General features: G+C 46.8%; 1 protein-coding gene across 6 annotated transcripts in view; it reads left to right on the top strand.

Moving 5' to 3' along the window:
- The first annotated feature begins 20,343 nt into the window (after positions 1-20,343).
- Positions 20,344-23,803, top strand: part of LOC126519181 (venom metalloproteinase antarease TserMP_A-like) — a 60,904-nt gene continuing 57,444 nt past the window's right edge. For 2 of the 6 annotated variants that reach the window (XM_055065231.2, XM_055065229.2), the window contains exon 1: positions 20,345-20,489. In XM_055065231.2, the coding sequence (XP_054921206.1) occupies positions 20,426-20,489 (64 nt within the window). In that variant the 5' untranslated portion in view covers positions 20,345-20,425. Of the gene's footprint in view, positions 20,490-23,803 lie in introns of all 6 variants that reach the window. The other 4 variants (XM_055065227.2, XM_055065226.2, XM_055065230.2 and 1 more) reach the window with 3 other exon arrangements.

The following is a 23,803-nucleotide window of genomic DNA, read 5'->3' as shown; positions in this document are numbered from 1 at the left end:
GTGAAATACACACACCGTTCATCTTGTGGCTAATCAATACCCGCTGTATTCTTGCACATAGAAAGAACAAACAGCACAATGACGTATATGCTGCATTAGTGTCTTTTTCATTTACACGGTCCAGGTTGTCTTATGTGTTTGCCCATTTTGAAAAGACATCAAGTGCATGTTACAAGTGTCCCAATATGCACAGCACAATGTTTACTGCAATAATTTTATTCATGCTCTTGAATAATAAACATAATAATAAACTGCAAGCTCCTTTATAAGATGTCTTCCGGGGGCTCGACTGGAGAGCAGTGAGGGCACCGATACTGCTATAGCAGAGCAGCCCTCTGGACTTATGCCACACTCTCAAGAGCACGTGCTTGGTGCTCGCTTACTGCCACCAGGTGGTTGAGTGCCTCCAACAGCAGAACGTTTTGCTGCAAAAAAAGTGTATTGTTAGAATGAATCAACCGCGTATAAACCATTATTTAGAAAGAAAAATGCTCGTTGCACTATTGGTACTAAGTGCCGTTAAATGTGAAAGCCTTTAGTGTAGTATGCATAATAAAACAATGTGTCAGGACAACGTTGCTTTATTTTTTATAACTGGGGTTGTCTTTTTCAGAGCCAATTGTCATGTTGATTAGTGTGTCAGCAGCTGAGGTGTTCCCGCACCTTCACGAGTCCCTACTGTCAGCACCGCAAACCTATTTTTGTTGACTGCAAAACAAATGCCTCTCCCTACAACCCCGTCTTATGCGAGCTGATTGCATCCTATGCCTACAAATATCACATTTTTGTCCCATTACGCAATTTTCTACCATCCTCGGCTGCAGTTCTCTCTCCTTGACATCCATTCTGTCACGCTTATGTAATCACCTGTTATAAATTGGCAACAAGTGATTGAAGATGTGCATGGCCTGCCCACCGATTCCATGTTCTTTTTCTTAATCTCAACTAGCATATCAGTTGCCACGGTTTACTACGCCACTGTCTTCCTGCCTTAATGCTATCTCCAACAATTTTTGTTACTTTGCTTTCTGCACAGTCCTCGACTTCTCAAGTTTCTTTGTTAACCTCCAGGTTTATGTCCCATATTGCATAACCGGTAGAATGCAACGATTCTAAACATTTTTCAAGCATATCGGTAACGTGGCGATCACGATTCGGTAATGCCTCCCATGTGCTGTTCAATCCATGAAATTTTTGCATAAGTTTCCTGCTTTATGTCAGTACCTGCTATTGATATTTCACCTGGATAAAGATACTCTTCCATAGATTCTGCGGGCTGAATGTCACTGATGAACTTCTGTTATATCACTAAGTTAGTGAAGGTTACCTTTATCTTTTCCATATTGTCGCGGGCCCTCGTACATGTAAAAGGACGAACACTCATTGGCTCTCAATGCCTTTTTTAAACTGCAGGACATTCAGTTCCTTACTACGAAAGTGACTTAATCCGTGCACTAGTATTATGCTAAATATGAAACAGTAGAAATATACTTATCTGCAGTTTGTCGATGCCTCCGTCACTGTGTTGGTTGCGAGATCCATCGTCGGCACCACATCCTTGTCGCATCGTAGCTATATCGGCTATCTTCCTTTTGCACACACTATGCAATATTCGTGACACTTGCAGTCACGCATAGTGGAGGAACTCAGCGCACTCACAGAAGCAGCACCGGATAAGTTGTTTGTTCAGGATTGTGCCGTGAACAGTAAGTACGCGTTGCGATCTGTAAAATCGCCTAAGCTATTCGCAGTCTTTCGGGGTGCACGGAAAGATTGCTCACGGAGGAACAGAACTATCCAAGAAATAGTGGTCATCGTCGAGCCTGATCACTACGTCGCGCACTGCAAGCTCGTTGTACAAGTTTGTTTACACTGGGCCTCTTCGATGTTTAGCCGCCATGCTCGCCCGATGAATGTATGTGATGACGCCACCACAGCGTTCCCTCGTGGTATAATGCGAAGCGTACTAAATTACAAATTAGTCGAATACACATTCAGTGTACATCTTATAAGCTTTAAAATGCTTTTAAAGCACGTTAAACTAACTAATAATATTGTATTGAATGCATTTGTTTTATAACTCACTTGTGCGTGTAATGCACTCGGTGGAACGACAAACAAGTGAAAGAAGGCGCGACCATGCACCGACGGTATGATCACGTGAGCCCCAGTTTGTCGACCGCACAGAAGGCAACGCCCAAGGAATGATAGCCACCCAGAGTGAATCTAGATAAACCAATGAAACTGGAGGCTTCTCGAAAAATAAACTGTGTCTCGGTACCATTTGTGCTTTCATCTTGGGGTGTCGCCAGAGCTCGTGAAGATCCCGAGTTTCGCCAAACTCGGCGCATCCTGCATAGCACCCCAGGACTGCTGAGAGGCGCTCGAGGTGCGTAGCGAACGTAGGGGAGAATACTATAACGTCGTCCAAGTAGCACAGCCCCGTGGACCATTTGAAACCGTGAAGGGAGTCCATCATGCGTTCCAAAGTGGCAAGAGCGTGACATAGACCGAACGGCGTCACTTTGAATTGATAAAGACCGTCGGGTGTTACAAAAGCAGTCTTCTCGCGGTCGAGATCATCCACGGCAATCTGCCAGTAGGCGTAGCGAAGGTCAATAGAGGAGAAACAGCGAGCACCGTGGAGGCAGTCAAGGGCGTCATCAATCCGAGGTTGGGGATACACGTGCTGTTTGGTAACCCTGTTAAGGTGCCGATAATCCACGCAAAAGCGCCATGAGCCATCCTTCTTTTTGACCACTACGACAGGTGACGCCCATGGACTACATGACGATTGAATAACGTTCTTGGCAAGCATTTTGCGAACTTCGCGTGAATGATTTGACGCTCAGCCGGTGACACTCCATACGGGCGGTGATGAATAGAAGGGGCATCGCCGGTATTGATGCGATGTTTAACAGCTGTAGTTTGGGCCAAAGGACGATCGTTAAAGTCAAAAATATCGTAGTACGAAAACAGAACGCGGTAGAGCTCACGAGCGTGCTCGGACTGCAAGTAGAGCGCAATCATTTTCTACAAGTCAAAAATGGTACAAGTTGCCGACTGCGATGGGAGAGGAGCATCGAATGAATTGTCGTCTACTGCAATAGATGCTACTGAGTGATGTTCGAATGAGCAGAGCTGGGCCAGAGACATCCCGTGTGGCAGCACTTGTGTCGTCAAGCCAAAATTGACCACTGACAGGCGGACGCAATTCGCCGTAGTAGACAAAACTGTATGAGGTACTGTGATCCCGTGTGTAAGCAGGGGGTCTTGCATAGGAGCCGCGATGTAGTGACCGTCGGGGACTGGTGGGGATGATACTAAGTCAACGTTAATCAGTGCTGAAGGTGGCAAGCGAACGAAGTCGATGGAACTGATGCGACTGGGGTGTCGTTCAGCAGGATCCAGAACAGGCAGGTTAAGGCGGAGAGTACTGGCGGAACAATCGATGAGAGCAGAATGTGTGTAGAAGAAGCCTAAGCCGAGGATGATGTCGTGGGGACAGTGGACTATGACTGTGAATAGCCCGATAGTGGAGCGATCGGCGAAGGAGACGCGGGCGGTACACATACCAATTATGGGGGCTGTTCCGCCATCGGCGACATGGACAACAAGCGTCGTGGCGGGCGTGATAATTTTCTTGAGCTGGTTACGAAGGTCAGCGCTCTTTACCAACAAATGCGCCCCAGTGTCTATAAGAGCAGACACAGAAACACCGTCGACTTGCACGCCAAGAAGGTTCAGATGAGTGGGCAACGTCAGTAGAGGATTTGGCGGCGTAGGGAGCAATGCAGCGTCACCTCGAGGCGCTGCATCGTCTAGTTTTCTGGCTGGGAGCGGCTTCCGAAGGGAGTCGGCGAATAGGAGCGACGGGGCTGGGGAGAGCGAGACTGTCGTCGTTGGGGCGAAGGCGAACGACAATAGGGGCGGTTCGGTGCAGGAGAATCAGCGGCGGCATTACGGAGCGTGCGGCATAGGGACGAGAAGAGCCACCTGGGAGGCGAGAGTAGGCAGTATAAGTAGACCGGGTCGGGGAACTCCAGTGACTGCGACAGTGCCGAGAAATGTGCCCGATTCGATGGAAGTGAAAACAAATGGGCTTGTCGTCAGCAATGCGCCATTCAGATGGGTTGTGGAAACGTGGTGGATAAGAAGATGCGCGATGTGGCGGAATCGAAGAAGCCGGGCGAGTATCAGGGCGATGGGCCGATCAGATGGTGTGAAGACGTATGTTTTCGAACTCCTGGCGGACAACTGCCTGGATCAGGGAAACCGTGACTGCAGATGCGTTGGTGGGGCTAGAGTCGAAGTCAGCCGGATAGGCGGCCTCGATCTCACGCCGGACGATCCTGGTAACATCGGCAGTGTTGTTGGGACGAGGAGCGTCGGCACAGGAAGATGTCGCTGGGGTGTTGGGCAGACGGGCAAACTGCTGGTCAATACGTCGGCTCTTAGAGAGTTCCAGGCGGCGGCACTCTTTTATAACTGCATTCACCGTCGCCACATTGTTGCAAACGAGCAAGTTGAAGGCGTCATCGACAATGCCTTTGAGGATGTGGGAAACTTTGTCTGACTCATGTGTGCGTCAACTTTGGGACACAGAGCCAAGACGTCCTGAATGTACGTGACATAGGGCTCTGTTGACGTCTGCACACGACCAGAAAGCGCCTTCTGCGCGGCAAGTAGGTGACCGTAGGGGTTGCCGAACAAGTCTCGAAGCTTTTGCTTAAAAAATCCCAATTGGTGAGCTCATCTTCGTGCGTCCGAAATCAAACTCGAGGTGGGCCACCGAGGTAAAAGACTACGTTGGTGAGCATGATAGTAGGGTCCCACCGGTTATTGCGGTTGACGTGTTCGTACAGGCTGATCCAGTCATCGACGTCTTCCCCATCTTTTCCCGAGAATAGGCCAGGATCACGGGGAGCGGGGAGAGTGATGTAGGTCGTCGAAGTGGCAGCAGGTGTCGGTGCCGGCGAAGTCGAGTTGTCGTCGCCGGGAGCCATGAAGGAAGGCTCGACATAGCGTCCACTGCGAAGCTCTGTGACGAGGTACAGGGAACGTACACCTCCACCAGATATGTCACGAAAAGCTATGTACAAGTGCCTCTAATCGTCGTCGTCGTCTTCCCACTGCTCGCCTCTTTGTGATCGCAAATACTGTTCCGTAGAAATATAAGAAAACTCCCACTCGTGATATAGCCCCGGTGTGGGGCTCAGTATGCAAAAATAAATAAGTAATAAATAATAGGCTACTGATATTAAACTTTTCTATGCTCTGTGTAATAAGCAATCTAGCAGGTAAATTTCTTCTGTTTATTTCATGAGGTTTACAAAGAGACTTCGTGTGCTGTAGAAAGCATTGACCGGCTGACTTTCGTCCTTGACACATTTCTTTTTTTTAAACGTACTGCAACGCTGCATCTGGCAGTGCAATAACAGAACTCTTCTTAAAACCAGGAGGGCTTGTCTTAAAAGGTCTGACACGTGGGTTCGTGGAAACGCTAGTCGCAATAATATTAGAGAAGAAACAAGTAGGAAGGCCTTGCAATATACACGGCTGACACTGATCGACAGTTTCTGAACCCCCTCTCATATTGCAGCAACACATTAGGAAACATGTAGAAGAGCAGGTCGAGTGCTGCTTACCTTACTGTGAAGGCTAACGAACAAAGGCTTACTCGTGTGCGAAAAGTACGCGGAAGCAGGCTTCTTTACCGCTATTTTTCGTAGTACGGGTGTGTGTGCGTGTGCGTGTGTGTGCGTGCGTGCGTGCGTGTGTGTGTGCGTGCGTGTGTGTGTGTGTGTGTGTGTGTGTGTGTGTGTGTGCGTGTGTGTGTGTTTGCGTGCGTACGTGTGTGTGTGTGTGTGTGTGCGTGCGTGTGTGTGTGTGTTTGTGTGTGTGTGTGTGTGCGTGTGCGTGTGCGTGTGTGTGTGTGTGTGTGTGTGTGTCGTTGGCTCTCAGGGTTCTACTAGGAAACATAAATACCCAAGAAAGTGGACGGGGAAACGGCGCAGCGGTAGCTCAGTTGGTAGAGCATCGTACGCGAAACGCGAAGGTTGTGGGAACGTTCCCCACCTTCGGCAAGTTGCTTTTTCATCCACTTTCATTTCCATTAATTCATCGTTTTTTAATTCGTTTCTTAAGCACAAGTATTTTCCAGTTGTCCTTGCTGTCAGTGTCTGTTGGGTTCTTATTATATGACTATATATATATATATATATATTTATATATATATATATATATATATATTTATATATATATATATATATATATATATATATATATATATATATATATATATATAGTGCACAGGGTGTAATCCAATTAAAGCTAGGTAGTGTTTGCTGGCGGTCCACTTGCTGGTGCGTTCTTCGAAGCAGTCTTACTGGACATGTACGCGCAGGAAAAACGAAGAAGGAACAAGACGCAGTGCTTACCTTCAACTTAACCTTTCTTTAGAGGCACCTTGTCAAATAGTGACAAGGACCCACCATACGCGACAAGGTTTGACAAAGAAAGAAAAGAATACGCACACGCCACCACATCGCAGATGCCATCGAACAACCACAAAAGGTTACATCCTGTCTATTCACGTGAATACATGTCCTTTTCTTGATAATACGTACGATGTATGCTCATCTGGCAAACAAGGTCCCAGCCTTTTATATTTTGCTGGCTTCAATTACCTTTCATGCTGTCTTTTCTCAGCATCTGTGCATACCGTGGTCCGTTCAAAGTACTCATTACGGCCACAGTCACGGCAGTGCAGCCCCACGTTATCTGACGTCAGCCTAGTCCAATTACAGTGGTGTTCTTTTTCAGCATATCTTACAAGCACCTGCCCCTCTTGCCAATAGACGTTTTTGCGCATGTCAACAAAATGAAGTAGACAGCACGATCCACGCACACCACAAAGCACAAACGATGTTGTTTTGAACACCTGGGTGCCGAGCGGTCAATGCTGACGGCTGTGCAAAGGTCAGACACCTTTTCCGATGCCGAAAACAATATTTTGAACGCCGACGCGATGGCGCACGTTTTTCAAGTTGTGGGAAGTCTTGTAGCAATGTAGGACGACGGTTAAATATTTGTTTAACTTCCCTGCGGTCTCGGACTTGGAATCCTACGGGCTTCATTATTTTCTGCAAATAAGTCTATCGAACGCCAATAAAGAAAAGCTATTGGATACATAGCTATCGAAAGACGCTGCACTTGATTGCCGAAACTGCTCCCCATTTTATCTGTACATCGCTGAGGTGATAATGTGGGCTCAAGCCTCAAATACACGGGAACACAAAGAGTCTTTAATGACACGGGGACGGCACTAAGGCAACGTACACGATAACACACGCGATGCACTTCATGGTTGTCTGTCGCTTAGATTGCCATGCACAGCATCAATGCAGGATGACGTCTTATCGCGTGTCGGTACCACGCACACAAGGCACCAGGAGCCCGAACGATGAATGTGTAGCAGCGGGAGGCGCAGGGGATGGAGGCCAGGGGGAAGCCCGGCACACAACTAGCCACTTGTGTGACAGCTGGGTCGGGACATCTGTCCATCACAGGGCAGACCATTCTGAAGGCTTGGCTGCACCAGAACACGTTGGCGTCGGATACTCGCACAGCGGTGGAGCACAAGGACCACTCGGGCACAGGGACAGCCCGACCTGCTCTCCCAGCTCACCAAGGAACACCGGCCTTGGGCAGATGGCTAAGAAAATTTGTTGCTGGGGTAGATGGTTGATGCTAATAAATGAATACTGGTAAGTGCACATTCAAGACGGCATAAGAGAAAACACCAACGCAAAGGGCAAGCGCTTGTCCTGTGCATCGGTGTTTTCTCTTGTCCCATCTTGAAGCTGCGCTTACCAGTATTTATTTATTGGGTAGATGGACTGCTCGGCTCGTTCGGCCCGAAATCCCAGTCCAGGCAGCTAGGCTGGTGACATGGCTTTCCTTGTTCTTGTTCGCTAGTGAAATGGCGCAACCCAATCTGTGGGATCGGCCATAAATTGGGCGGTGAAGGAATTGTTGGCATCTTTTTTTAGTTAGTTAGGGTGAAATGGAATAAGTATCTTGCAATTGGGATTTGATGTGTCTGCTGTTACAGGTATGAATAATCATCTATTCATATATTTTGGGGGATTTTGTGACCATTATAAGAATTTTGAAGAATTCTAACGTACAACTAGTTTTGTCTCACGCAGAAAGACGCTGGCCCGTTCAGCGCCAGACACCGACTCCTCCTCTTCTTTGTCCGTCGCGGTGCCGCAGCAGTCGCGCACATTTGACCTCGCAGTTCAAATAGGCTCAACTCCTATCACATCCCCCCCCCCCAAGCTTTAGAAATCGATGAGGGTAGTACACTGTTAAAAAAAACTATAAAATTACAGCAACACCCTATGGGACCGCAGCCGCTCGAAAGCCTTACATGCCCCATCCTATAACGGGCTTCAACAGCTCCGAGCCCGCTTCACAACGTTATCTCATTTTGGGGTATGATAAGTAGATCTGTATTAGTATGACTGATGTGGTGAATACCGTTATTGTATGTGATTGCCAGGGAGTCCATCCTATAACTGTTTCGTTATAAAGTTCACTCGAACTAAGTTTTTGCTTGGAACTTGCGTGACGATGCCACCGCGCACCAGAGCACGGTCATACGCACGCAGGCCTGGTTTCTCTGTGGCTCCGGATGAGCGAACAGTGGCTTCTCTCCCTTATCACCCCTCCTCCCTTCCCGAGAGGACTGGGAGGCGGCCCTACTCGTGTGCCAGCAACTATCGGCCCAACAAGCCCTAGTACAGCGGACCTGTGCAGCGGTCAAGACCAACGGGGTTCCGTAATTAGAGACTCCGCCCAGTATTGCAAGGGACGCGACCCACTAGAGGTCTCTCCTCGAGCACCTCTCTGCATATATAGCCCAATAAGTACTTTTCACCACCACCACGCTTCCCGGTAACTGGAGCGTATGTAACCCCAATTTTTACCCGAAAACGCTGGCCGCGAACGCTATGCACGAAGGTGGGCTTTCTGGCACAAGCGCGGCGTTTTCCTGGGTCGCTAAGCGACGGAGGCAAGCGCCGGCTGGTGGTATTGCGAGGAACCGGGCGCGCCGCTCCGTGGCCCCCGAGACACCCGTGCGCCGGCGCGCGCAAATGGCGGACGCCGCAACTGGTTTCTTAATGGAAGAAGCGCCGGTAGAGGGGTTTCTTTGAGTTTTCGCGTAACAGAAATAGGTTTTTCTCGTACAGTGAAATTACAATCCGAGAGCTATCATGTCTGCAGGTTGTGTGTAGTCATAGTTTACAATTTGTCCAGGTATTTTAGTTCGAGAAATTAAATTAGTTCCGTAAATTCTTTGCATCACATGGAGGGCCTAGGTATGGGTGGTTCGAAAATCTTTTCGCCATAACCACGTCTGACGCCGACACCGCATTTTCTGAGCCACTACTTCCTTCTCGCTTCTCGGCCTTTTGGCTAAGCTCAAGATCAAGTGAGTATTTCGTATCTGCTCTTTCCGGCACCTGGGACCTCCTCTGGTCCCAAGTGTGCCCGCCTGAGCGTGCACAAGTCCTGTTCCTGGAACCTGGACCGGACCCTGGACCTGCGTGGCGCGGTTTTGCACCGCCTCCGGGATCTGGCCGTGACTGGCCCACTTGGATCCGGACCCGGCTCGCCGTTGCACCATCTCCAGGACAGGTCCTCCTGGCTCGGGCCCTGGCCTCCGGCTGCACCCCCTCCAGGACTGGTCCACCCGGATCTGGCCCTGGCTCGCGGGAACACCATCCCCAGGTTCGTCCCGAGTGAACTGCCACTGGGCTCCACTGGTCTGGAGCCGATCTCCCTTGGGTTGCTGCTGGGACACCATCAGCGACCCGGCAGACACCTGATGACCCAGGCACCTACAAGGACCTCATCGCGGCCCTCTACAAGCGCCGGGGACTACCGAGGCACCAGCAGCTCCTGCTGAACCTCGACCCCACCGGTCGACACACTACCAGAGTGCAGAGGCGTCTTGCGCCTTCTGCACACCATCCGTCTACGAGATCGAGCCTCCTGTCTTGGTGGCAACCAGCACCTCTGCGGCCATGGCCCCCGAGATGGACCAAAGTCGTGAGACCCCGTTGAGGGAGAACTGTTTTATGTTTAACGCGCCTGACGGTGATGTGTCTGTTGATGACCTCATTGACGCAATAGAGCTTACTGCGGGAGAGGATAGTGTGTTGGGCCTCCAACATATGGGTGGAACAAGGTTCCTTGTCTGCATGCGTACAGCCGCACAGGCAACAAGGCTAATGGTAGCTGAGGGTTTTCGTGTCAACCACGTCAAGGTGTCGGTGGAAGCGGTAGGGCCACCAACTACGTTTGTGAATGTGTATAGGCTGCCTATGTACATTCCCGACGAGGCTCTACTGTTTGCATTACAACCATATGGTAAAGTTAAAGGTGTGTCTCATTCAAGTGTTCTGAACCATCATAACAAGCTAAGCGGAGTTCGAGTGGCCCGAATAGAAATGAGTAGACCAGTGCCCAACTTTATGACCATTCAGGGCCATCGAGTGATGTTCGAGTACCGCGGCATGCGTCGAGTTTGTGCGAGGTGTGGAAGTGATGGCCATATGACAACGGCTTGCACGTCACCGTACTGCAAGCGTTGCGGCACATTCGGCCATGAAACGGAAACATGTGCTGAAGAATGTAAGCGATGTGGCGGCCAACATGCCACCAAATCCTGCTTCAGGAAAAAATCTTACGTTGCAGCAGCTCGTGGATCTCTATCCACTAACGTCATGAGTTCCTTTCAAGAACCCTCACGATTCCCCACCTTGCACAAACTGGAGCCTGTTAAGTCTGCTCTAGAGGTACTAAAACCACGCACCACGCAACCGTCTACCGCTTCAGCCAATTACTGGGATGAGCGTAATGCAAGTGACAACGCCAGAACAAACTACCAATCTAGTAGTGGCTCATCTGAAAGCGTTGACGTTGAAGAGCTCGGCACCACGACTACAACAGACACTGAGGTGACTCCAACCACCCAAACGGACGGACTCACATCCGACGGCTCGACATCTACATCGCAGTATTTGTCTCCACAGTCTGATAACCGCAAAGGGGAAACAAAAGAACTGCTACAAAGCAAGAAAGAGTACTGTTCTGAAAGCAGTGATGATCAGCCCATAACGGCAAGTGGTTCACATGCAATCCCCGAAAAGTCTTCATCCAATGGGAAATCAGCCAAAAGTGAACAACCTATGTTGAATACCACAAGAGAAAATGACCGGCCAATAGTGGCCAGTGGCACTTCTGAGATTCCTGAGATAACTCAAACTAAGGAAATAACAACTAAACCGACCGCACATACCACACCAGAGCCTAGCGGAATGCAGGATGATCGACAAAAACAGAAGAAAGAACGCCGACGCTCGAGGTCTAACAGAAGAACAAAAGAAGGAAAACACAACCTGGATAAAGGAAAAACAAGCGATGCGGACTCTCACCATCCCAATACATCTCGACGCATCAAGGCGGACACAAGTAGCGATAGCGATGTAGTCCACAGATTACAATCCAAAAAAGCTAGGACACTTTCACCAAAGCAGGATGAAGGGTCCACCTCCAGTGATGATGACATGAGAGAATAACGGCACGGTTGACTATGGCATAACTCAATGCTATAGCAACCTATGTCCCTTCCCTTCCTCCATGCAAATCGGCTGAATCATTACCAAAATAACGCGAAGAGATGGCTACACTTCAATGCATGTCATTTAATGTCAGAGGCATCCGGAACATTGATAAACAAAAACAATTATTAAGATTCGCTCAGGAACAAGAAATAGATATTCTATTCCTTCAGGAAACAAACTTTCGCACCCCACAAGATGTAACGGCATTTAAAGAACTACATGGAATTGATGGGTTTTTCTCACTCACGAACAGCAAATCTTGCGGCACTGGTATTATCTTTATTTCGAATAGATACCGCAGTCATGCATTTTGCACGTGTGACACAAAGGGGCGCATTGTATACGTTGACCTATATTTAGGGGGTAAGAAAACTCGAATAATTAACATATATGCACCTGTGACACGAAACTTAACCAATGATTTTTTTCTCAATCTGTGGGACTACATGCCTAGTCACTCGCAGTGTATATTAGTCGGAGATGTTAATTGCGTTCTCGATAGCAACCGAGATATACGAGGCCCTGGTCGTGGGCGTTCAACATACCACGCAAAAGAACTCAGAAATTTGCTTCAGCATCATAACATGTCCGATGCATGGATTTGGTGTCACGGTGATATGTTTACAAGTACAAGATCGTGCGGTCAGACAGAAAGCCGATTGGATAAGGTCTACATATCACCGTATCTATTAAATGACCTCATGGAGATTAAAATAGTACCAGGACCATCTGGACGTAAAACCTTTAGCGACCACAATCCGGTCATATTCAAACTTCGTGGAATAGAAGGGCATCCATATAACACCGGACTGTGGCGTATGGACTCAGCTCTGCTACAAGACCAAGAAGAAATAGAATGGATAAGACTGCGACTGCAAACAAGCTTGGAAAAAAACAACCTCGAAAATTGGGATGACCTAAAAAAGGAATGGAAACAAATACTCATTGAAGCTGGTCAAAATAGAAAAAAAAGACACACCAAAGATCTTAATGACATTCTAAGAAGGATACGAATCATCGAGAGAGGAGGGGAATTGACGTGCTGTATGCAAGAATATGTGGATTGCCTACGACACAAGTACAAAGAACGGCTTAACAAAACCAAAGCCATCGAGAGTATACAATTTGACAATCAAAATGTTGAATCAAGTGATTTGAGAGACAGAATACGGCATACAATCCGTAATAGAAACACAACAAGGATAGATAAAATACGATTAAACAACGGCACTATCACAACAGACCAAGAATTCATTTCTGAAGAATTCCTAGAACATTTCAAGAAAATTTTACAGGAAGAACATCCAAACCAGCAGGACAACTTCAATGGCCTATTAGAGAATCTTCCCCAAATAAGTGAAGAATGCAAGGAGCAACTATGCGCACCAACAACCAAAGAAGAGGTATTAAATGTAATTAGGAAAATGACACATAAATCGGCACCTGGTCCCGACGGAATTTTGACTGGATTCTACTTCACCTTCTTTGATGTGATTGGTTCCAAACTTGTGCAAACCCTAAACAACCTCATTGTAAACAAAGAAAAACCGTCGTCATTCGCTAAAGGCCGCATTATACTGTTATCCAAGCCTAACAGTGATCCATTAGATGTTAATGGATGGAGACCGATAACTCTATTAAATACCGACTACAAAGTGGGAACAACATTATTAGCGCACAGACTCAGCAGTATACTACCTATAATTATATCCGATTTTCAAGCTGCAGCGGTCCCCGGCAGATCAATCTATGCCTCACTAATAACCACAAGAGACACCTTTGCATATGCTAAACAAAAAGAATGTAAAGGCATCTTCCTTTCCTTGGATCAAGAAAAAGCATACGACCGAGTGAGGCATCTTTAGATATACAATACCATGGAAAAATTCGGAATTCCATCATCGTTTGTGGACATCATTAAAACACTATATCATGGAATGACAAGTGAAATTCAAATTAATAATTTCGTCAGAGACATTCGCTGTGACTAGAGGGGTTCGGCAGGGATGCAGCCTGTCACCAGGTCTCTTCGTTCTGTCCTTGGATCCGTTATTAAGAGCCGTTGAACACAATAAGACAATTAGGGGTTTTCCCCTACCAGGAAAACAAGGAATCAAAATATCAGCCTTTGCAGATGATATTTCTTTATTCATGAAAAACGAGGACAGCTATCATGCCTTTCTTCGGACTTTTGAGGAGTACGCGACTGCATCGGGGGCTAAACTAAATCACAAAAAAAGCAAAGCGCTGTGTTTTGGCCCACCCGAAAGTATTACGCTACAGGATGTACACATTGTGGAATCAGTTAAAGTCCTCGGCATTTGGTTCGAAGCCGGGGATATTACAGCCAAATCATGGGATGAACCTCTACGAAAAGCAACACACTTTGTGGAACAAGAACTACACCGGCCAGCAAGTCTGCGGGAAAAAGCAGCAGCAATCAAATCAAAACTGTGCCCCAGCTTTCTATGTGGCGAGAGTGACGACCATGCCCAGACTGGTAGCTAGCAAACTAACCACACTTATAGGCCGTTACCTGTGGAGCGACAAACCGGCTCCAGTCACTCAGAACATCATTAGATTGCCAGCATCAAGAGGAGGCTTGGGAATACCCAACGTCGCTCTTATAGCGAAAACTCTGGCTGTGAAAACTGTCGTGACATTGGCTAATGCCCCACAGTACAGGGGAATGCCAGTTTTACGGTATTGGCTCAGTACACTCGACCATCACATCACAGACAAAAAATGGTACGGCCCAAAATCGGAAATTCCAGCAAAATTTTACAAAACAGTCATCACTACAAAAAAAGCAATAGAACTCTTTCCGGAGACTGCCATTGAAGATATCAAACCCATAGATACAAGCACTGAAATGGCCATTAGGGAACTGAAATCCGAAGATCTGGACAAAACAAATACCAAAAAATGGAAGTTTTGGAACGCTACCTTTCTCCCACATGAGATGCACGACTTCGAATGGAAAAGAAGATGGGGTGTTTTACCTACAAAAGCACGCCTGGCAAAATTTGGAGTGACGCGGACGGACCAATGTCCAAATTGTTCTGCGCTGGAAACTCAACATCACGCATTCAAGGGATGCCCTCCTGCTAAAATAATCTGGCGATTGGCTTCAACCCATTTCAAAACAAGATTAGGTAAACCATATAGGAACAAAAACAACTTTGAGAAACTGTTGACAATTGTAATTATGTTTTGTCTATGGAACAGACGGGGAAAAGCAGAAATCAGGCAAAAACCACAGAAAGCCGCATATCCTGTACTGATGAAAATAAGGACTACAATGTGCAATTTCTTGAACCACGAACTTGAAAGTACTAGAATGGACGAATTTCTAAAAAAATGGCACACTTGATTCTGGTTAGTAAGGAAAGACAAGGTGACAATTCCGATTGTCGGTTACTAATCTTTGAGCCTTTATTGGCTCAACTAACTCAATGACTCAATACTAGCAATTGTATAATTCTACTACATAGGATTTGAGAAGTTTGGTTGTTCTACACTGTATAGTCCAAGTTGACATTGTACTCATTGTACCCACTGCATTGTATGTTCTCATGGAAATCTCCTTGTATCTATATGTATATATCTTTCTGTGAATCATCCTTGTAATGTATCAACTCGATATGCATTTGTATGTATAGAACATTCTCATCTGTACTGAAGCATACATGTATTGTGATATCAAAACAGACACTGTTTACAAGCAAATAAAACTTCTCTTTGTGTACTTCCTTAAAGATATCATGTATAAAGCGCTCGAAGCCGCGCGCCAGCGGGCGTTGATCATATATTTGGCTGCAGTCGCCACTGCGAATACGTTCCGATGAATGAATTCCTTTCGTGCGTGGGTCGAAGACGACGTCCCGATTCGCGCTGTCGATTACAACGCCGGCGCTTCAGTGGAAATCGCGTATGGCATCTCGCTCGCATGTGGTTAACGGATCTGAGGTCTATACTGCTTTCTAGAGAGACCCAGAAACTGCCTATATAAGGGCATGAGACACCCTTTAATTGCGGTGGGAATTATATGGGCACCCCAGGCACATTTCTCCCGTCGCCGCGCGCCCTTTGCTGTATCTGCTGGCGAAAGCTTGCGAAGGGAGCCGCCCACCGCGGCTCCCCTCGGAGGAGAGGACAGCGAGGGGAGCCGTGGAGGAGAGCAAGCAGGAAGCGCACCGTCTTCCGACGCACGCGAGGCATGAGGGGGAGGGGGAGGGAGGGGGACGTTGTTCTACTCTAGCTGCAACTGCGTATGTGGCGGCTGCGCGCGGTAGCGTGGCCGTATCTTCAGAATGATCTGCGTTGGGGGCAGAGTCTAGGGTGCGTCGCAGCTCGTGCGTGCTGTGTGTTCTCGGCGCTCACTTTCCGTTGAAGCGAATAGACAGCACGAAGGTCTCTTCGCTCGCTGGTGATGCCACGCTTGCCACACCAGCGTTTGGACAGCGAGTGCCCGCGGTCATCGAGTTTTCGTGTTCGCTGTGAGCACTGACACCATGCTTGTTAATTTAGTTAGGAGGCGAATGTTCACAAGTTGATACGGCCGATAAAACTGCTATACTTAATTCATATAGCTGTCTGCTAATTTACTAACGCAATCGATGCATTCCCTCTCTGGGGAAACTTCGACTTTTTTTACAGAAGTCCTGCTGAGAAATCGTCGATAATGGGCAACAATTGTCAACTCTCACTACAGATATTCGATGCAGAAAGTGAGCCTGTGTCGCATTTTTTTTTTTTTTGCCCTCAATACACGATCCTTGTGATAGAAAGACAACCTTGACTTGCGCACGCTCGGGAACATTGAGAAAGACGTTGTGCTCCATTGAAAAAGCAACCTGCAACATACCTGCACTGTCCCGCATTTCAGATCAACTAAAATTAATGAAACCTCCTCTGACCAGCGGATCTTGCCATTCGTGGAACAAGACAGGAATCCATTGAAGGTGTTCGCCTAAGAAGAGAAATACAGTTGTATCGAATATATTTTTGTTCTTGAAACACATCTTTTTTTACGTGATATAGAATGTCCCCACCAAGGAATCAACTTAAGATCTGCGAGAAATTAGGGCAGACTTCAGCACTGTTTTGCTTACGTGCCTATTCCAGCCTATCTGATATTCATTCAAGATACCTCGTTGGCATATGCGGAAAGGAGTGCATGCGCCAGCCAATGAATAGAAACGAAGGAGCCCGCTCACAGGCTCTGGTGGCGTGCTGAGAGATTGCGATCTTCAAGAAGAAATGGAGCCCTGTGAGGCTTCTTTATTATTGCTTGGTTGATTTAAGCCACTCACTTACATTTCCTGCTTTTCACTTTCAGCTCCTCTAATGGCACAAGAAAGGCTGCTCATGTTCTTCAAATAAAGCATAACTAAAAACTGACCTTTCGTTTTTTCGCAAGGACTATCCTTAGAATTCACGTAACCTTTATGGGGTATCAATTATTACTGCGTGAAAAATATTCGGTGGGGTGAGACAGAAAAGAAGACAGCTCACCAAGAGAAGTTGAGCGCCTGATATGCATACAAGAGCCAAAATGGTGGTTTTGTTCATTGTTCTGGATAAGCTCATTCCTTTCTAATGGGCTCTTGATTGCATGAGTTCGACTTTAATTACTACCTAACAGATCAGTATAACAATGGGGAATGCTGCACAAGACAAAATGAAAGGAATCACACACAAGCGCTTGTAGCAATCGCTGGTGTTGCGATTCCTTTCCTTCCGTGTATTTATGTTGCCTTACTTTATGACATTTTCATTATTCATAAAAGCTGCTGTAAAGCACAGCAAATATACAAATTCGTTACGGTGTCGTTACAGTCACGATGCCTCACAGGCGGGATTCCTCACGCGCTAGTTACGGTTCCGACCCTGAACCTGAACGTGCATTTAAATTTATGTAACTCTTTAGCCATGGTAGGACATTGACAATATCGGTAGGTAATTACGGCTTTAAAACTTGTCGTTCGTAGTATGGCACTGGCAATGTTGTGAGGTAGTACGGCTTCAGTGGTAGTTATTTGAGTTACAGAATTTGTAACGTTAGAAAATAAGTACGGCTTCGGAGGTTTTTGGTTGTGGTAGGGGATTTGAAATCTTAAGGAACACTGTGGCTTTCAAAGCAGTTTCATGAGTTACAGCATTGGTAATTCTGGTTAGTAACTGTGGCTTCAGTAGTATAATGTATCATTACGGGAACTTCCTGGCTTCAAGAGTTTGCAGATTGTTATACCGTAATATATTGGCACTTTTTTTAGCAGTGTAGCAGGACGGAGTATCGAGAGTCACACAGTTCACTCTATAACTTTCATATCATATTATTCCCGGTCCTTACCTATTCTGTTTAAACAGTGTCCCCAAACGTTGTCACAGCCACGAATCTACTGTACGTGGAAGTCGTTATCCATAAGTAGTGAATTCCAGCGTAGTACACGACTGTTCGCATGCTTCGCGGAATCGAAGTATCGCAGTGGTTGGCGGTCGGACTGCAGGAATAACGGGTGACCGCAAAGGTACACATGAAATTTCTGCACCGCCAACACTATGGCGAGGCACTCTCTCAATTCAAGAGAAGGCCGCTTTACGAGGGAGAAGTTTTGGGCCAGCGTAGAGCGCAGGGTGCAAACGTCCTCCGTTTTCTTGCAGAAGCACTGCTTCGAGGCTTCTCGAAGAGGCATCCATGCGTAATGAAAAGTGTTTGCTCAAGTTTGGGGCCTTTAATTCAGGCTGATGTGAAACAGCTCCTTTAGTCACATAAATGCCTCTTCGGGCAATGTCTGCCGATTCAGCCGGTTCGGACAGCCTTTCTTCGTAATATCGGTGAATGGATAAGCAAGCTCAGAGCAGCTTGGAACAAAGTCCCGGTAATAGTCCTTGAGTCCTAAGAAGGCCCTGAGCTCCTTTTGTTTCAGGTCGCTTAGCAGTGTTGAGCTTGTCGGCTGTCTCCCAAGGGCTGTAAAACGCCTTGTACCACCACACGGCCCAATAAGCATGTTTTTGGGGAGGTAATTTCACTTTTCTTAGGTATTGTGTTTAGTTTAGGTGACATCACATACAATGTGATGTCATAGGCGAAGGCTGTCACTTTCACAACACCGCTACCAGGCAGTGAGAGACCGCACACGTAAGGGTCTCTCAGTACCGAGAGCAGAAATTGCTCAAGGCTAAGCACAAAGATTGCTGAGGATAGAGGGCACCCTTCACGAACACCACGAGCAACGGAAAATGGCGAACTTTTACGACCATCTAGAACCAATGTACCTCGAAGATGTGAACAGGCATTCAGCACATGTAAATACATGTAGCTATGTTCAAGGCAATCGAATGCCTTTCTTGATATAGTGAAACTCAGAGACCACCTGCTGACCCAGTCAGCATGTATGTCATTATGTCGCGTGTAATGAGCGAGAGACTATGTATCTCCCTGCCAGGGACTGAGCATGCCTGATGGTGCCCTATTAAAGATGTCGTCAGGCTTCCCAAGCGTCGAGTGACAACAGCTGTGAAGGTATTGTAGTCAACGTTGATAAGCGTGATTGGCCTCCAGTCCTCGAGGTAAACTGATCTTGGATCGTTCTTAGGTATCAGCACAATACGACCGTCGCGAAAACTAGGCAGGAATTCAATTTTCTCAAAGCAGCGGCTGATAACAGCCACAAAAATGGCACCAATGTCTTCCCAGAATGTTATATAAAACTCAACGGGTAAGCCATGCGGCCCTAGGGCCGAGCCACGCTTAATGGAAGATAATGCAGCCTTCACCTCGTCAGCTGACGGTCCTGCACAAAGATGCCACCTGAGGCCGCCCACTAAGTATTTCTGCGTTACCATGATCCATTCGCGTAGGCGTACGCGCCGTGTTTTCAAAATGCGATACAGAGAGCGAATAACCACGCCTGCGAGACAACAGAACAAGCTTGAATGCGGATATATTTGTGGATATATTCGACGAACGGTCGGTAAAACTACCAGCGAAGTGGCTTACACAACCCTTGTATGTTTCGCAAGTATGCATATGTAGAACACGGTAATTATTATATTGCCTTCCTGCACAAAACGTGTACATATAAAGCGGGCTCGCAGGCTTTTCTAAAGTACGCTTATCTTTCACTCGAATTTTGAAATATATGAAAGGGATTTTTGGATTTACTCTGTTTTTTTTAGTTATTCACTAGTGGCCCGTTTTTGGGTAATCCTTGAGAATGATGAGCATGTCCCACTACGGCTCCTAAAAAAGAACTGAACATTTTATGTCGCCACCCACATATCGCTAAAGCTCACCGATTACTTAAAACATGTTGCCTAAGAGCGTCAAAGCAAGATTCTACGGCAGCGCACACTCTACTGAAGATCAGCCTCCTGTTTTTTTATTCGGGGTCTTCTGCAATGAATTCGATATAAGGATAGCGCTTGTTGCATGTGAGACACTTGACATCCGCAGAATAGGTGAATGCCGTCATCACAACCGTGGCCCTTTTTTAGCTTTAAGTCCTCATATGAGGCGTCACGAGAACAATCACCTTTCAGCTTCTCTCCAAGTCGGTGATGTGATGGGGAACTTTCTCGACCTTTTTCGCCGTCGTAAACACGAGTGGTGACGCAAACAATATGAGGATGTTGGGGTCCATAGTATAAATTAGGCGAAACTTCTCACCATTTCTTTTGTGAAGGGTAAACATACGTGTTCACAGGCACTTCTGCTGAGCATGGACCCGCCAACAATGCTTGCTGCCCTCTTTCTCCTGCAACTTTTCCGATGCTCCTATGCAGGTAAATCTTCATTCCATATTGAACATTTCCGAACCCATCTGTGATATCACAGAAGGAAAGTTAAAAATATTTACACTAACTTCACCATTGGTTCGAAGTCTCAATGACAGATTTCTATATTTGGCGCAATTATTTCTTGACACCGTTTCTGCACCTATGTTTCACGTTATTCAAACTTGAAAAAAAGTGCGTCAATGCTGTGATTACTTTAGTCCATCTACCGGTTGATAACGTTTCGTAATGAAAATTTCGTAGTTAGAAATAAGGATGGCCTCTGACCTGGGCCAGTTGGCTAGAGTGCGGGGAAGGTGCAACGTTGTCATTGTTAACTTGGTGTTGACGGCTCGCCATAAAATCATTTCGTCATTCTTCTTTAGTACTGCCAGCTCATATTTACGAATGACTTTATTCACTACAAATGATATAAAAGCTCCCTGAGGGTGATTGCCCACAGCTTGTTATAAAACATATGTAGTGCAAAATACAACAACGCATCTAGAATGAAGGAGTTTAACGGGCGCTATGTTCGTTAAGGGTTTAACGGAATGCTTGTTCGATTCTCTCAACATCCGAGGAGAAAAACGTAAAGTAAATGTTGCGCCAAGCGGTGTAAGAGAATGTGCATGGCCATGCCTGGTCATGTGTTTTGAATAGCTTAAGATGGGTGACTAGAGTCACGGGCAATTTATTTATGTTTAGAAATCTTTAACTTCCGTAGCAGCACATTGGAGAACGTGTTATCTGAAGGCAGCTCCTATTGAAACAATGGCTTTGTATACCGATCAAAGAAAACGCACGACTCCATGCTGAACTGTTTCACTGGATCGACATATCTTATAGTGATTCAATTTGTGTATTATTACGCTTCACGTATTATATTCCTCAGCAAGTATCAATTCGCAGTGTATGTTCGTAAGTTTGTACCACACTTAACACGACTCAGGGAATTGTATATATGAACATCTCAGAAGTATGTCGTCTTCAGTTCCATGTATATCTCTTACGGATAATGTGTCCATACTGACCATCTTTCTCGTTTCCGTTGCATTAGTTGTGAAAGATTCATAAACAGTCGTCACGAAGAGCTATTTATCTGAGACATCTGAGCATACCCATGCCAGACTTGAAAATTGATTTGCCTTTTAAAATCCAAGCTTTCTTTGCCTCTTCCTCTGACTTTGCACCTGCTGCCTACTGGGTGCCGTCTTGCACGATTGACAGATAGCGAGCATACAGCAAAGCCGCACCGCGTACAATTGCCATCAAGAGCTGCGCGGTGCGGAAGGCGATGTGCGCACACGAGGACATGAACACCAGCACAAACACGCCTTTGTCGTCATTTCCTACTCGTAAGAAGTACACACCGTTCTTTGTGACGGCGTTGAAGGGGTGGTAGTAGACACAAAATATCCATGTGTTCTCATTATTTACTAGTATAACAGGAGTGACCGATGGACTGTCGCATTGCTGAACAACGCACTTTTTCATCGTGTCGTTGACGTGCTCAGGGATAGTTTTCACTTTGAAGTAGGTAGCTGGTGGTAGGGTTTCTTGTGTATCGGGGTAGCTTCTCTTTATTTGAGGCGGTGGTGCACAAAGGAAACGCAAAAGAATGTTGCATTACAGGAAAATCCGGACTGATGTGCAAGGTGCGAGGACTTCTTGGAGCACAAGATATACTCGGCAGAAGATGGCGAATTCTTTATCACAGGCGGCAATTCAGACGAGTAGCTAGCCGAGTGCTGGTTAGACTAAGACGATGGTGGAACAGCTTCTGCTGTAAATGCGAGTTCACGAACAACTTGCAGTCGTGGCAGAACGAAACACGTTGGGGAGACATTTACAATCCGGAGGAGAGCCACACCGTCGAGGGCTTCAATAAAACGATGAGCGACGAGCACAGTTTTCTTAATCGTCTTAGCGCATTTTGGCGCCACTATTTCATTGCAGGATTTCAATCAAAAGCATGAATAGCATGCAACAATAAACATGGCTGCCTAACCAGGTGCGAATACGTAATTGGATATGGGAAACGTTTCGTTTTCGCTTGAGGTAAACTTCGCTAGCATCGAGGCACGGAACTTCCACATCAAATTTCTTGATGCAAGAATTCAGATTAGGGTGCCACATTTCACCTTCAAGCGTTCCAAAAGTGACTTCGCGATACCGAGCGAACATTACCTTTTTGTCGAAGGTGACGTTTCAGATTTGGGTATGTTACTGAACAAGGGCGCCATTGTTTACGATGTCCACACAGGCATACACGAACTTCTTAAACAGACCAGCAGATCTGCATCTGCTGCGAATAGACGAGTATGACCGATCCTCTATTGTTAGCACCATCTTGTTTTCCGGCGGTGGCGGGAATGAAAACCGGTGACGCGGTTGGCAGCGTTGCAAGGCTGGGCCCGGGGACAAGAAATGCATTGGACCACTTCCTTGTGTTAGGTTTAACACCTGCTAAGTTACCGTTGCTGAATTGGAAGGGTTAAAAATTCCGTCGGTGTCCCTTCGTTGCACGAGGGGTGGATAAACTGAACATCGTGGTGGTCTCTGGTAAACGGGGGCAGTAGCGTGAAATGTGCCGTCGGAGGCCACAGTCTACAAAGTGTGGCCACGATCGGGACTTCTACTGACCGGTGCGCCTACACTAAGATGGTGACAGGAGCTCACTGAAATGCGTCGAGGTCATGCATTCACACAGTGAATGATAGTCCCTTGGTCTGGCCGGAAGCTTATGTCATTGAATTGGGGTGCTGTAACGTAAAGCTTTTCCAAACTTTCTGATTCCAATTCTGCAATCAGCCCTCCGCAATTGATGAAAAACATTTTTGGCCCACCCCCACTTCGCCTGTCTGTCACGCGACGTCATGAAAACCGCGACAGCTCCCCATATGATATGACGTGTGCCCACTGAGTCTGCATGATTGGACTGAACAAAAGAAAAATAGTTATTTCTGATTCGACGCCTTTTCGGCATTGGCCCTCTGCTATTGGTCAAAAGCTTTCGGGCTGCACCCACTTCACCTGCCTGTCACGCAACGTCACAAACCTGCGAAAACTCACCTCGTCAAAGTGACGTGTACGTGTTAAAAATGCATTAATACGCCGAACAAAACTGAATTTTTTTTCAGAATAGCCGCAGGCTGCCCCGTTCCTATAATGCTTTTGGTGTGGCCGTGTAACGTTTTACGTTTACGACCTCGCTCTGAAAACTCTTCTTCGCTGAGGATCCGTTCTTGCGGCATTGTTGAGCTTCCCTTGCACGCCGCCGCAATTTTTGACCCGCGACCTCAAGCTAAGTAAGGGAAAGC

This window comes from Dermacentor andersoni, chromosome 10, assembly GCF_023375885.2.
Source record: "Dermacentor andersoni chromosome 10, qqDerAnde1_hic_scaffold, whole genome shotgun sequence".
Taxonomy (NCBI): Eukaryota; Metazoa; Arthropoda; class Arachnida; order Ixodida; family Ixodidae; genus Dermacentor; species Dermacentor andersoni.
This window is presented reverse-complemented; position numbering and strand designations above follow the sequence as displayed.